The 14167-nt window shown below is 41.0% G+C and overlaps 1 protein-coding gene across 5 annotated transcripts in view; it reads left to right on the top strand.

Moving 5' to 3' along the window:
* LOC111151358 (potassium voltage-gated channel subfamily A member regulatory beta subunit 1) overlaps positions 1-14167 on the top strand; it is a 393149-nt gene that overhangs the window by 325580 nt on the left and 53402 nt on the right. For 3 of the 5 annotated variants that reach the window (XM_022509326.1, XM_022509336.1, XM_022509344.1), the window contains exon 8: positions 4819-4905. The exons of the other annotated variants lie outside the window; for them this stretch is intronic. In XM_022509326.1, coding sequence (XP_022365034.1) covers positions 4819-4905 — 87 coding nt within the window. The remainder of the gene's footprint in view (positions 1-4818; positions 4906-14167) is intronic. 5 annotated transcript variants of the gene reach the window in all.

Here is a 14167-nt window from a genome sequence, read left to right as displayed (position 1 = left end):
AGGAGTAGGAGAGGAAAATAATCTGAGAAACTGCTTAGACCTTTTTAATGAATGGCAAATGCCAAACCCAGCTTCTCTGAACCTTTATTTTAAAAAGATAATTTATGATTTTTTTCAATGAAAAAGGAAATTTCTTAACAGATGGCTTCACCACAAATTCCTTCCCAGTGTTCCATGTTCATACTAAACTGAAATCACCCACTCAGGGTAACCATGGTTCATCATGGGAGGAGCAGCCACAGACCTTATTCTAATACAGCACAGTCTTTATAAAAAATAAGCAGACACAGGACACCTGGGTGGCTCAGTCAGCTGGGCAGCTGCCTTTGGCTCAGATCATGACCCAGGGTCCTGCAATGCAGCCCCACATCGGGCTCCTTGCTTGGCGGGGTGCCAGCTTCTCCACTGCCTGCTGTTTCCCCTGCTTGTGCTTGCTCTCTGTCTCTGTCTCTCTCTGTCTCTCTGTCTCTCTCTGTGTGTGTGTATCAAATAAATTAAAAAAAAAAATAAGCAGACATATCTCAAGTCATGATGAAGAGGTCTGCCAGGAAGAAGGCAGAAAATTATATACGGAAAAAGTGCCCATCGGTTAAGGCAACATTTTTTTTCAAGCTCGAAAGGAAAGCAAATGTGTGGACACAATATGTTTGAAGAGAACCCTCGCAGAATCTCCAGACTACTGATTTCCGTGTTCCTATACAGTTCAGCAGGCAACACGGAGCCCCTGATCCATCTCTGACCACACCAGCCTGCTTAACTTCTGGAACGGGCACATTTCTTTAGAAGCCATGAAGTAGGTTTACATTGAATTAAAGTTTACCTTACGAACAAAACAGTTCCTGTCCATCTTCAGAACCTAAAAAAAAAACTTTGATTTCTCTTTACTATAGTCACTTGAAAGCTATTTTCTTTACACAACACAATTAAGTATCCTGTGGACTTGTAAGGAATGGCCAGTGACCTTGTAGACATCTCCTCAAGGACAGAGAGCTTTTCTCTTGCTTCTCCTGTGTTTGCTCCCGCAGACCGTAGGTTAGTGCTGAGGGACAGGCTCATGTCCGAAGTGCTGTGAGCAAGTGCATTCCCTGCAGCGGGCCCGTGGCCTGCCTTAGGTTATGATTAGTGGCCCCGATTCCCCTCTGCAGCCAAGGTTAATGCATTTTTGCACATCTACTTAAACTTGAAACAATACCTGGCCCCAAGCCAGTGTTCAACAAACATTGCTAAGTGGAGCTAGAATACGACTATTTGCTTATTGGAGACCAACCCTAAATGGCTTTCAAGGAGACATTTGTTGAGCATGTCTTCATGTTGCTACAATTTAACTATCTCTGCGCAATTAAGGCATGCAAATGGGAAAGGGAAGGAGGGCCTGATTTGGTTTGTGGTCACGTGAAAGATTGAAGAAGAAAGATCGTTTCAGTCTAGCTTGTCTTTGGAAGGATGAGGAGAGCAGGGCCCAAAGAGCCTGAGATGTCAGCAAGGTCATTCAGGCCAGCCCAGATTGGCACACCAGATCCCAAACCCTTTGCCTCGTCTACACATAGACCTCGCCTCTGAAAGCCAGGCTGGTCCGTCCAACTGCCAAGAGCTCCGTGTGCTTGACGAACGTGCCGCTCCGACCTCTGTGGCTCCCACCAGTCTGCTTTCCCCCTGACCTGATTGCCTTAGTAACCATCCCTTTACTTCTCAGGCCAAAAGTCTGAGAGAGTCACCCTTGGTTCCTTGACCTCCACACTCTGTATCCTGCACACCGGCCAGTCCCCTTATTTCTACTTACACAACTTGTCCCGAATTTGAACACTTCGTCCCGACTTGGCCCACTTGCCCCAGCACTGTCACCTCTCCCTGGCCTCTCTCCATGCTTTCACTCTTGCCTCCTCCAAGTCATCTTCAGCAGACCCGTGACCAGCTCAAAATGGAAATCCGATATCATTTCCCCTGTTTAACTCCTCACGTCCCAGTCCCACACTGATAATTTGCCATCTCACAGAGCGTAAAACCCAGAATTGGCACCATGGATTTCAAGGCTTGATGTGATTGGGATTTTCAAAGTTGGGGACAGGATGTCTTGGAGGCACAGTCTCCTGCTACTTCATTTCAGAACGGATCGCTGACGAGATGTAACACATGATTTCTCATGTTTTCACACGAATACACCTGAATCTCAGCCTAAATAACAAAGGGGGAAAAATGCCTTCCAGAGAAAGAATTGAGTGGCTTGGAATGACCACTTACATTGAGAATGACCTTCATATGGAGCGCATGCCATCACTTATGGGCACACAGTACTACCTTCGACAATGAGCCTGTGCCCGATACGCTCTCACCATGCACTGTTTGTTCCTTGGGGATACATACAGCATCCGTGCATCTTCACACGCCCAGAGCCCAGCACAGTTTGGGGATCACATTGGGGATTTAGTGCATGCTTAGGGCATGGGAGGGTAAATGACTCCAGTCCTGGCTGACCACAAGCACCACAAAGGGGCCGAGCCAGCTGCATCTTTTCCTCGTAGTTACTCTCAGCACATGCTGAGCTGTTTGGAAGAGACCCTGGAGGGAGAGGCCTCATCAGAAAGGGAGACACTGGTTTCCAGTGCCAGGAAGGGCCAGGACTCTCACTAAATGCCTCGTTCCAAAACCAGGAAGTCCAAGGGAAATCTTTAGCATTTAGCCTTTGACGCCTCTCATTCTGAATTTCCCAGATGTGAGCATCGCTGTGATAATCGCCGCATTTCTGTAGACTACTGTGCTTTACAAAGTGCTTGAAAGCTGGTTTTATTTGCTCTCCTGAAGCATGATCCTGAAGGTAGTGTTTGTTGTTATCTCCACTGCAGATCAGAGACCTAAGTCACCAAATCAGTTGGGGGGTGGGTGTTGAAATAACCCAAGTGGAATCCCACAGCACGCTAGAGTGTAGATTTCTAACCTTCCCAACCTGCGCTACCCCATTATCCATTTGGTTATTCTGTCCTCCCCTTACTTCCTCCAATACATATAATTGCTTCCAAAAAGTGGCTCATATCATAGGGCTTTTTAAGGTAAATTTAATTTCAAGCTGCCCCTTCAGAGAGCTGGGGATAGCCCAGGCCTGAAAGTCACTGCAGTTTTTTGAGAGCGGGCATTGGACCTTATAACACCTGTCTGCCCTAATCTCTTCATCAATGCTTCTTTTAACAAGCCACTGTCCCAGACAATCCTTTTTCAACGAATGAAAAATATTTCCGGAACTATATCCAAGCACTTCATTTTCCTGTCAGAAAAGTAATTGTGGCTGGCTGGTAAACCAGTTTGAAAAATCAAATTTAAATGAGCCAAATTTAAATTTATAAGAGCCTCATTTAACATGCAATTAATTTTATGCCTATAATAAAAAGAGAAAAACCACCAGTCTTCCTGAGGAATTAAATAGGCTGATAAGGAAATGCTGTGCCTCATGGAAATGAGATAAGATGATTCTTGAACTGTCATCCTTTTGGTTACATAATATTATATACAATACATTCTATTTCAGGGAAGTATTAATTTTACTGAAATTAAATCTTTTTTTTTTTTTCTTTTTTTCGGAGTACTCACAGGAATGTGACCAGATGGTTAGGGCTAAAACTTAGATTATTGGTTCCAGACTTTTTTTTTTTTTTAAAGTTCTCACTCTCTCCTTTATATCATCTAAGTCTTTATAGCTTCTGTTTTCACTTCTTCCCCCAAAGAACAGGGAATAATAGAAATGGTAGAGCTCAGCTATATTTAAGGTTCTTCAAACTTTGTTTCAATTAGTAAAAGGTTGAGCAAGACCCTCATTTGCTAACCCTTTTATTCCTGTTACAACCCGTGTGTACATGAAGATGGCCTTGGCAGTCATTTATTTCTGATTTATGCCATTTTAATGTTTTTGATGAGCAGTAAATATATCCCATCCCACTGTAAGCCCATTAAGTCATTCATAACATGAAAGCAATTTGCAGTTTTCAAGAAGAAGTAGTTAAACTCTTAGGCTACTTTTTATTCTAAACTTTGCTCCTGGATATTGCCACAGATAAGTCACTGTGAACGAGCTTTGCTGAGTATATGTTTTCTGGCAGGGTAGGAGTAGTAAAACTATCAAGAAAGTTATAAGACTTTTCTTTTTTTTAAGATTTATTTATTTTTAGAGAGAGGAAGAGAAAGAGCAGGGGACCAGGGGCAGAGGGAGAGAGAGAAGAGCGGCAGAGGGGGAGAGAGAGAGAGCGTCGTAAACCGACTGCAAGCTGAGTGTGGAGCTTAATGCAGGGCTCGATCTCATAACCCTAAGGTCACTACCCTGAGATCATGACCTGAGCTGAAACCAAGAGTCAGACGCTTAACTGAACTGCGCCACCCTATAAGACTTTTCTTTGTTGAGATTAAAGTCAGCCTTGGATATATTGTTTAAAGGTTCTAGGGGCCAATTAATACATCATTGTATTCAATGTCTTTTTGAAACTAATACCGTGCTTTTTTTTTTAAGTCAATTTTTGAAGGAAACCAAACTTTTACTATTTCTTTTTATTTTATCTTATTTTATTTTATCTTATTTTATTTTAATTCAATTAACATATGATGTATTATAAGCTTCAGAGATAGAGTTCAGGGATTCGCCAGTTGCATATAACACCCAGTACTCATCACATCACGTGACCTCTGGAATGCCCATCCTCCAGTTACCCCATCCCCCCACCCATCTCCCTTCCAGCAACCCTCAGTTTGTTTCCTAGAGTTAAGAGTCTCTTAAACTTTAACTGTTTCTAATAGTGTTTACATTTGTACTTATTGGATTTTTCCTGCCTCTGTTCCCAGGATTGAAGGGCTCCCTCCAGAGGCTACAGCTCGAGTACGTAGATGTAGTCTTTGCCAATCGACCGGACAGCAACACCCCCATGGAAGGTGAGTGAAGAAATTGGATAAAAGACTCTAGAGTTATTGATTCTAACTGGATGACTTATTTCACTAACAGTAGGAAATGAAATATATTCAGACTGATTTGATTGAATGGGGAAAATGGAAACCTTTCCCATCGATGTCTCTTGGCCTCAGCATTTACCCTCAAGGCCAGAGCTCTGCATCTGGCTTCTTCATTCATTTCTGAAGTGTTCCCAGGCATTGGGACTGTGGCTTCTGCTGGCTACAGTGCTCACTTTTTCCAGGTTCATTTCACTTCTGCAATTTCATCAACTGAAACAATAAAATTAATTGGAAGGGGAGTTTATAACCCAGCCATCGTTATTTTGGAGGAAGTCCCTTGACGATCTTCCTCTTTTGTAATGACTAAGTCTGATTAGCTTCCGATCTGTGGTAATAGGTTCTAAGTGGTACTGTGAACGGAGGTTTTATAGGAGTGACTACTTCAAAATGAGACTCTTCATTGCAATTTGGGTTTTGATTCTCAAGAAGCTGTAACATTTTATTCCCTTTCTGTTACAACTATTTGAGGACAATAGTCAGGTCTCTCCTGTGGGAACATTGAGAATGTTCCTAGAACTAAATTTTCTTCAACTTACATTTATTTATGGAGTCTACCTAAGGTGATTGAGGATGAAGATCATTTAGGAGGATATGTTAGAATGTTCTAGTTAATTGAGATTTACAGTCTTATGGATTAGACTTACTTGAGGGGAAAATTAACAAAGATATTTGGGGCATAAGAAGAAAAAACAATGTTCTGGTCATTTGAGACTTATAATACGACATAGAGTTACACATTTTCAAAGAATTAGAATAGGACAAATTCTATTTACTATTCAAAATTACACTGAAGATAAATTTGTCCCTGATGATTCAAAAGGTGGTCTAGGATCTTGTAATAAATCAGGTTCTATAAAGGTTTATTCTTGCTATAGGGTTATAGAGGTTATAGAAGTTACAAATGATTGTATGTATAAAAGTATATATGAATTTTTCTGTAGGTTGCACTCCTGACCCCCCCAAAAAAATTACGGAAGTTATTTTCCTTGCCATTTATCTGTTAACTATAGAGAAATGTTAAAAATATATATTTACATATCTAACTTTCTCTTAGAGTTTTCTACTTTCTTGACTCCGAGTAAATCAGGAGTTTATCATAGTGCAATATCGGTGTTGGAAATTCATAATAAGAATTATCCATAGAAATGACATAAAAATGCATATTTTTATCAAGGCAAAGAACAGGTATTTCATAAAGCAGTCATAAACATCTTATTAGTGTATGAAGTGCTTATTACAAGGATAATATGATGTCACATTCTCCTCAATGACACGTTGAAAGAGAACACTGAAACTATCTGATGAACAAAAGTGTTAAATACAATGCCATTTGGTGGGGACTGTGAAACTGAAATTGCTTCCCATTTTAAGTGCCTCAGTGCCACTATTTTCCTCTTTGGAAAAGAGTCCTTTGTGATTACACCACGTACAGGATAGAAAAACATTTGGGATTTTCCTGGGTCTTTTTTTTTTTTTCATTTTACCCATTTTGCGCATCCTCCCCAATGTCTAATTTTAGAGATATAATGCAGGACTCTCTCAAACAGAAAACATTGTAATTTGCATGATATACCTACAGAAGGAGGATGTTCTCAATTAGGATCTAAGCTCTAAGCTATGTGATGTTGACAAAATAATGGTGTTTGTTGTGTGAACACTGATAATGGGTTGAAATTTAGTACAAGGGAGCTTCATAGTGCTAAACAAATAAACAACAACATTAAAAACACAAGATTGCTGCCTGATAGAATTTATAACTGCAGCGTTGTCCAGCCTTTGCTATAATTGAAGAATATGTTAGTTTTCTCCGAGTTTCTCATATAATAATTCCACAAAGCAGAACATTTTCTCAAGCTATGTTGTCAAGAGGTGCTGTCCAAGTCCAGAAGTCTAAGGAAGGAGGCCAAACAATAGAAGTTTGCACTTGATGATAAGATCAAGGAACATAGCATTTTTGTAGCTCTGCCGCCGTCTACCCCTTCATGCTGGAATGTACTCAGGTCTCCCTATCCTCCACCAGAAGGGACCCACTCCTAGCTGGCCCATCAGGCTCGAAGTCTTATTCCTCTGGGAGGATTTAACACGGAAACACCACAGAAATTCATTAAGTCGGATTTGTTCCAGACTGAACTCCCTTCCCTGTCATTTCTCCCCAGCTTTCAGAAAATGTGTATCCTCAAACTCAGTATACTTGTTTGTTCCCAGGTGGGACCGGTGGAGATGCCGGTGTGATCCAAGTCTCTGGAAACTCAGTCTCGGCATTTAGTGACTTCCACTTTACTGTAGCAGAGGGCAGCACTGATCTGGGCAATAGAGAGAAGAAATAGGAAATAAGAAGAAAATGAGAACCAGACAGGGATTGACAGGAGGCCTTGGGTGCACTTGCTCCCCTAAAAATGGAAGAATATGGTATCTGAGCTATTTCTGGATTCCACATTGTTACTGAGATTCATTTTGCAATGAGTTTCTAAGTCATGAGTTGCGTGTGAGTGAAGGTTGTACATGTGCAATGGAGTCTACCTTAGAGGGCTATCAGTATTTCTAAAAACAGTACAGAAAATAAATATTATATATATCAGAATTCCCCTTCCAAAGCATATAGTAGTTCTTTGTTGTTCAATGTTACTCTATAGTCTTTTTTTTTTTTTAAGATTTTATTTATTTATTTGACAGAGAGAGCACAAGTAGGCAGAGAGGCAGGCAGAGAGAGAGGAAGAAGCAGGCTCCCTTCTGAGCAGAGAGCCCAATGCGGGGCTGGATCCCAGGACCCTGGGATCATGACCTGAGCTGAAGGCAGAGGCTTTAACCCACTGAGCCATCCAGGGGCCCCACTCTACAGTCTTTAATTAGTTTTCAATTTCCTCTGCAAATATAGTGACAAAATCATCACTGGAAGCTTGCCCAGCCCCCCATACCCTCCTTTTTTTCTTTCTGCAATGGCTACAAAATCCTTAATATCATTCACATACTTTTCTTTATTTCAGCAACTCACATTGGCAATTTTAGGCTTGATTACATCCATTCCTGTCTAATGTAAGTGATGCAACAGTGGCGGCCAAGTGCATGGTGATGAATTTTCATAGATTCAGTCTATATACGTTGGCACTGTACTGCCTGTGTGTGTCTGGGTAGCTCATATTAGACCCTTAGCATTTGAAAATCATTTTTATTGGTTTCAACCATTCCTGTCAACTCCGTGGAGCCACCACATGCTAAGCTATAATTTTGGTGAGGCACCTGTTTTAAACCCCAGGGACCTAATGAGAGAGCCCAGCCCAGCTTTCTAGGACATGTTTTAAACAACTTTGATTTAAGTTTATTAAAATGCCAACCCCATTCATTTGATTTACACCTTGAAAGGATGTTAATTGGGAACACTTCTAAAATAAACCAAGATGAATTTCATTCAGTTTCTACGTATCCTATAGCAACGACTGAGCCAGAAAAAGATAGCAGTAACATCTTCTTCATCATATATAGGCATCATGTATCCAATTAGTTGTTTTCTTCCCTCCTTCCTTGGAAAAGCAATAGACAAAAAGGAGTCCTCCTGAGAGAATAACTATAATTCCAAATGTGCCGTCTGTGGAGAAAGTGGTTAAGACACTTAATTTGCAATCTACAAGTCTATGTGATGCAATTACATTTTGCAGCATGGGACAATGTTCCTGACAACAGAGGGGAACTCTTGTACTTTTTCCCCTCTGCCCTCCTTGTTTATTTTTTCTGGTTCACCTAGTAGTAAGTCATTTTTCTTTCCCAGCATCTGCCATGCCATCTGCCTCTGCCACAATATCTGGCATTGATGCCATGTGTTCCAATCCCAGAAAAAAAATATCAGCCCGGTATCCCCTTTCTTCTTTCTTATGCTGCTGTGTTCTTACCAGTAGAGTCGCTGACAGTTCCTTGTGCTCTATGCTACTCGTATTCTAAATTCTCTCATTTCCATAAATCCCAGCGTGTATTTCAGAATCTTCTCTTGAGCTCATTAGACAAAAGAAACTTCATTCCAGTGTTGAGTCATGCTAGACAGGGAGAGACATGGAGCATTCATGTATCTGAGGACCTGGACTAGGAGTTTTGTGGTTTAGTTTTCTGTCTTTTCCAAGTGTCAGGCTAATTTCTCTCTCTATAATCTTCTCATTGTCCCAGAAAGGAAGTGATAAGCATGACTAGAGGGCAAGAAAGGAGTCAGCAAACCATATACTACTTATGAATAATAGAAAAAAAGAGGGGAAGTGTTTTTGTTTGCATAGCTTTTTGGAAAGGAGAAAAGAAATCCCACCAATATGTTGATCTGAAAAGATGATGATTTTTAAAGGAAATCAAATTTTAATTTAAAAAACATTTGGAATTCGGCCTTCTAACTTTTATTTAGAGCTTTTTTGCCAAAACTAGTTAATTTCACACACTCCCTTAGTCATTAGGTGTTATTCCCAACCTAATGACAATTCAAATTATTTATTTATTTTTCCTGCTAGCAGGTCAATGCAGACATAAACAACACAGATGTCCTTTTTAAATTTTTTTTTAAAAAGACTTTATTTATTTGACAGGGAGAGAGAAAGCACACACACAGGGGCAGAGGCAAAGGGAGAAGGAGGGTCCCCAGCGAGCCGGGAGCCAATGTGGGTCTTGATCCCAGGATCCCGGGATCATGACCTGAGCCGAAGGCCGATGCTTAACCAGCAGAGCCACCCAGGTGCCCCCAGATGTCTTTTTTACATAAGAGAGACAAGATCGAAGTTAGCTTTACTTAGTTCCCACAATATCATCATGTCAAATAGCCCATTCCGTAAGTATTTACTTCCTTCTGAGCCATCTTGTTTGGTGTCCCCACATGCAAGCAGGAATCCATGGACAGTCATGAATTTACGATATCCAATGACAGCTCAGAAAATACCAGAAAGCAACAAACATTGCAGCATCCCCAATTTTCTCCATGTTTTTCAGTTCCAGAACACTGGCCCTGGATATTTAGTATCCAAAGCAAAGTTTTCAGAACAAAAATTTAATGACCTAAAACCTAGAAATATCACCTAAGCACAATGGATCATTGCTCTGCATTTGTGTTATCTTCCCTGTAAGACACTCTCAACCTTTCCCCCAAGACATAATAATAGCAGGAAGGAATATGCAAATAGTCATTAGCAGCAGTGAAGGTAATAAAGTCATATGTATATTTTGAATTTTCTATTAATTACATTCAAAAGGTAAAAAGAAACAGACAAAAATAATTGTAAAAATATATTTTAGGGGTGACTGGCTGCCTCAGAGCATGCAGCTCCTGATCTCAGTGTTGTAAGTTCAAGGCCCACACTGGATGTAGGGATTACTGAAAAATAAAAAAGTCTTTTAAAAATACATATATATTTTTTCGATTTAACCCAATATATAAAATACATCATTTCAACCTATAATCAATATAAAAATTATTCATGAGGTTTTTTTTCACACTAAGTCTTTGAAATCTGTTGTGCTTTTCATACTTACAGCACATCTGAATTTGAATCAGCCACATTTCAAATGCTTTATAGCCTCATGTGGCTACTGACAACTGAATTTGGTCACATGCAGGTCTGCAGGCTGTAGTTCCAGTACAGCAGAGCACCAGACACATAGTAGGTGCTCAATAAATACTTATCGTGTGGGCGGGTGGGTGGATGGATGGATGAACGATGAGATGAATGAGCGAACAAGAGTTGAGCGACTGCATAAGTGAAGCTCTAAAGTTAAGTAGATCCAACTTTATTTTTCTCTACTTGAAAACCTATTTTGGTTCCCTAATATCTACCAACATTCTGGTCCCTGATCTGGTTCATCATATTTCTGGGTGATGTTGAGGACAGGTGGCTGGCAGTCATCTCCAGGAGGCCAGGTCTTTCTCCAGAAATCTGACTGATACCTAAATGAGTAGAAATGAATGGAGGGATGATTCTTTTGGCAGTTCAGCTGCCCCTGAGGATTCCTATATCGAATTAAAATTATCTAATGCATTTCATTCATGACCCTGGCCAGGATGCTCCTGAGAGCCTCTAGTGCCCATCAGATCAATTTAGCCTTCTGGTCTGAAAGGCCAGGACAGCTGAGTTTTCAAGAAATTAATTTGGAGAAAATGATTTTCATATCCAAGAAGATGAGCCAAAACCTACCAACCCTGTGGCCAAAAAAAAAAAAGTCTTCCAATTTTATTAAATCAGTTTTATTTGCATTTTAACTGCAAATTCACCAAAAATTGGACTGTTTCTTTAGACCTAGTCAGCTGATGTCTTATACGTTACAAAACAACAAGTCATTTAACAAAAAGAGAAATTTCTTTCGTCCGTTCTAAGAAACAGCCTTGGGGATGGTTGGATTCACTTTGTCTCTGATATGGCTTTTTAGAAAATCTCGTGTTGCTGCTCACTGTGGGCCTCATTCTCACTGAGACAGTTCTTTCTGCAAAGTAGACTGGAGGACCTTAGATGGGGGGACGCAGCTTCAAATCCTGGCTTTACCACTTATTAGACTGTACACCCAGTGCAGTTACTACCCCACTAAGGCTCAGGATCCTCACCTGAGCAGGGCGGCAACACAGAACGTGACTTCTGAATGAGTTAACAAGGTGGGTTCAGGAGGCAAACAAGCCCCTGTTCTAGAATGCCCTGTATAATGCACATACATGTAAAACTCCACTTTTTTCTGTATTTCTTTTTAGAAGCAACCGTGGGAGAAATCCAAAGTCCTGAAATTATAATGTGATGAAAAGAAAATAAAGGTGGTCAGGTTGCCGAGGCAACCAGGGTCTTCAGTGAGACCACTTGGAAATCAAGGCACAGTCTTGGCAGTGGGATTTTCTAAAAGCCTATCGTTTCTCCCTGCAATTTTGTTCTGAAGTCCTCCATGTCCTTTACAATTAGCGTAATCATAGATTTTCCAGGGTTCATCTGTTCAGTCGAAAGGCAATCTTGAGACTGATTTTATTTTCAAAAGTATATCTAGAAAAAATTCAATAATAGGATCTACTCATTCATTCAGTTGAAATTCATTGAATATCCACTGTGAGCTAAGCACTTTTCTGTGCACTAGGGGAAGCAGAAGTTAATAAATTAGGCAAACACCCTGCCTCACAGACACTATGTTCTTGTGGGGGACTCAGGCATTAAGTTAGTAAGAAAGTTACATTAGATGGTGATGATGATGTGAAGAAACAAATGGGTTCTAGGAGAAGGATGGAAGTATGGGGGGTAGATTTTAGATAGGGTGTCCAAGGGAGGTCTGAGAAGGATATAGGGGGAATAGACTGGCCTCCCCCAAAATGGGAAGAGTATAACTTTGGAGTCAGACCCTAACTCACATCATCTATTTCTTCCCAGTTGTGTAATTTTAGACACATTATTTGATCTCTCTTATCCTTTTTTTTTTTAAAGATTTTATTTATTTATTTGACGAAATCATAAGTAGGCAGAGAGGCAGGCAGAGAGAGGAAGGGTAGTAGGCTCCCTGCTGAGCAGAGAGCCCGATGCAGGGCTCAGTTCCAGGACCCTGGAATCATGACCTGAACCGAAGGCAGAGGCTTAACCCACTGAGCCACGCAGGCACCCCTGATCTCTCTTATCCTTACAGATAAGTTTCCTTATCTATAAAATGTAAGTATTAATTTCTACTTTATAGGGCTATTATAAAGATTTTTTTAGAATGATATATACAAAATGCATACAATGTTGCTTAGTACACAGCAATTAAATTCAAAGCTATCTTTTTTCATTGCTGTTGTGTGCATGGTCCTGCTGCAAATTTGTCATGTGGGGAATGACCTTGATGTCCTAGTAGCCCCCAAGTCCACTACCAGGCAATCCTAGAGGTCCTAAAACAGAAAGACTCACACAACAAATTAAGATACATGAATCACATTGCTTATTAAGTCATGTAAAAAACATAGTGAGAAGCAAGAGGAGAGTGATAGGGGTGATTAAAACAATTAGGATAGAGTATAAGCCAGTGGAGGGATCCAACGACCTGAATCTTGGGGCACAGTGTTTGTTTTCCCTCTCTGCCACGTTGGCCTTCCCTGTGGGGGTGCAGTTATAATGATCAGATTCAAGCTTTGGGCAAGGACGCTCAGCAGACACACGTTGCCTGGGTCAATCACACACTTGCTCTCTTGGAAAGCCTCAAGGCCAAATTCACCTAGCCATTACTTATAGCTCGCCAGGTAGCCTGAGGCACAGCCATGGACTCTTTGCATTTCTTGTGCACAGGATTTTCGAAGCCAGAATGGGATCACCAATCAGGGGCTGATTTAAGACTTTGAGTCTTCATATATCTCATGTATATTTAGTACACCTTGAATGTCTGGTGTCACACATATTGGATGCATTGTGAATATCACATTTTCCATCCTTCCACCTCTGTACTCAGCACACACACACACATTTCCTACTTTATCTATGGCTACCATGACTCAGAGGTTACTAATCCACTGAGTCATACCGTATACATTATGTGAATTCTGCCTGTGTCTCACGAGCTACTTGTTTCTCTACCCAGTTTTATGTATCCTCCTTATTTCTCTTACTTTGTTGAGCAGGAGTGAATTATCTTAAGCAGCACAGCAAAGGCATGCTACGGAGGTCACTACTCTTAGTTGGTGACATTTTGCTTCAGACGCGCAGGTTCTAGCGGCTTCGAAAAATTGTCCAGAGTTAACGGAGCCCCCCCCTCAGAGCCCCAATTAACAAATTATCTTTGCCGCCTGCGTTCCACAGAACAGAAGCTTTACGAAAAGTACCTTTGCTAGAGCATACTGAGAAATTAGGAGTACACAGGCTGCAGAAAATACGTGATGCGCTGGTGTTAAAGAAAATTACATCCCAAATTATTTGTGATTATCTTGTATGGTATGTTGTGCTTTCTTGGGATGTCATCGATTCCCAGCCTCATTTCATAAAGCCCTGGTTAGAAGGGAAGATGCTGGAGAAGAGTATGCTTATATTCTGTGCAGTTTAGCTGCTTCCTCTGTTGTCTCCCCTTCTCTGCCCTTTCTTTGCGACTCAAGTTAAGGCAAAGGAGATACAACCCCTATCCTTAGGAAGAGCCACAAAGAGAATGCGGGCCACGTGTCTGGGGGCCAACTGTACCTCCTCGCCACAAATCTGTGGCCCTCACCAAGCTCAGAAAGGGCGACTTGGTGTTCTTTTTTTCT

The sequence above is a fragment of the Enhydra lutris genome, unplaced genomic scaffold, assembly GCF_002288905.1.
Source record: "Enhydra lutris kenyoni isolate GAN:26980312 unplaced genomic scaffold, ASM228890v2 scaffoldscaffold2, whole genome shotgun sequence".
NCBI classification, from domain to species: Eukaryota; Metazoa; Chordata; class Mammalia; order Carnivora; family Mustelidae; genus Enhydra; species Enhydra lutris.
The sequence above is the reverse complement of the archived record's forward strand: the minus strand, read 5'-3'. Positions and strand labels throughout refer to the sequence as shown.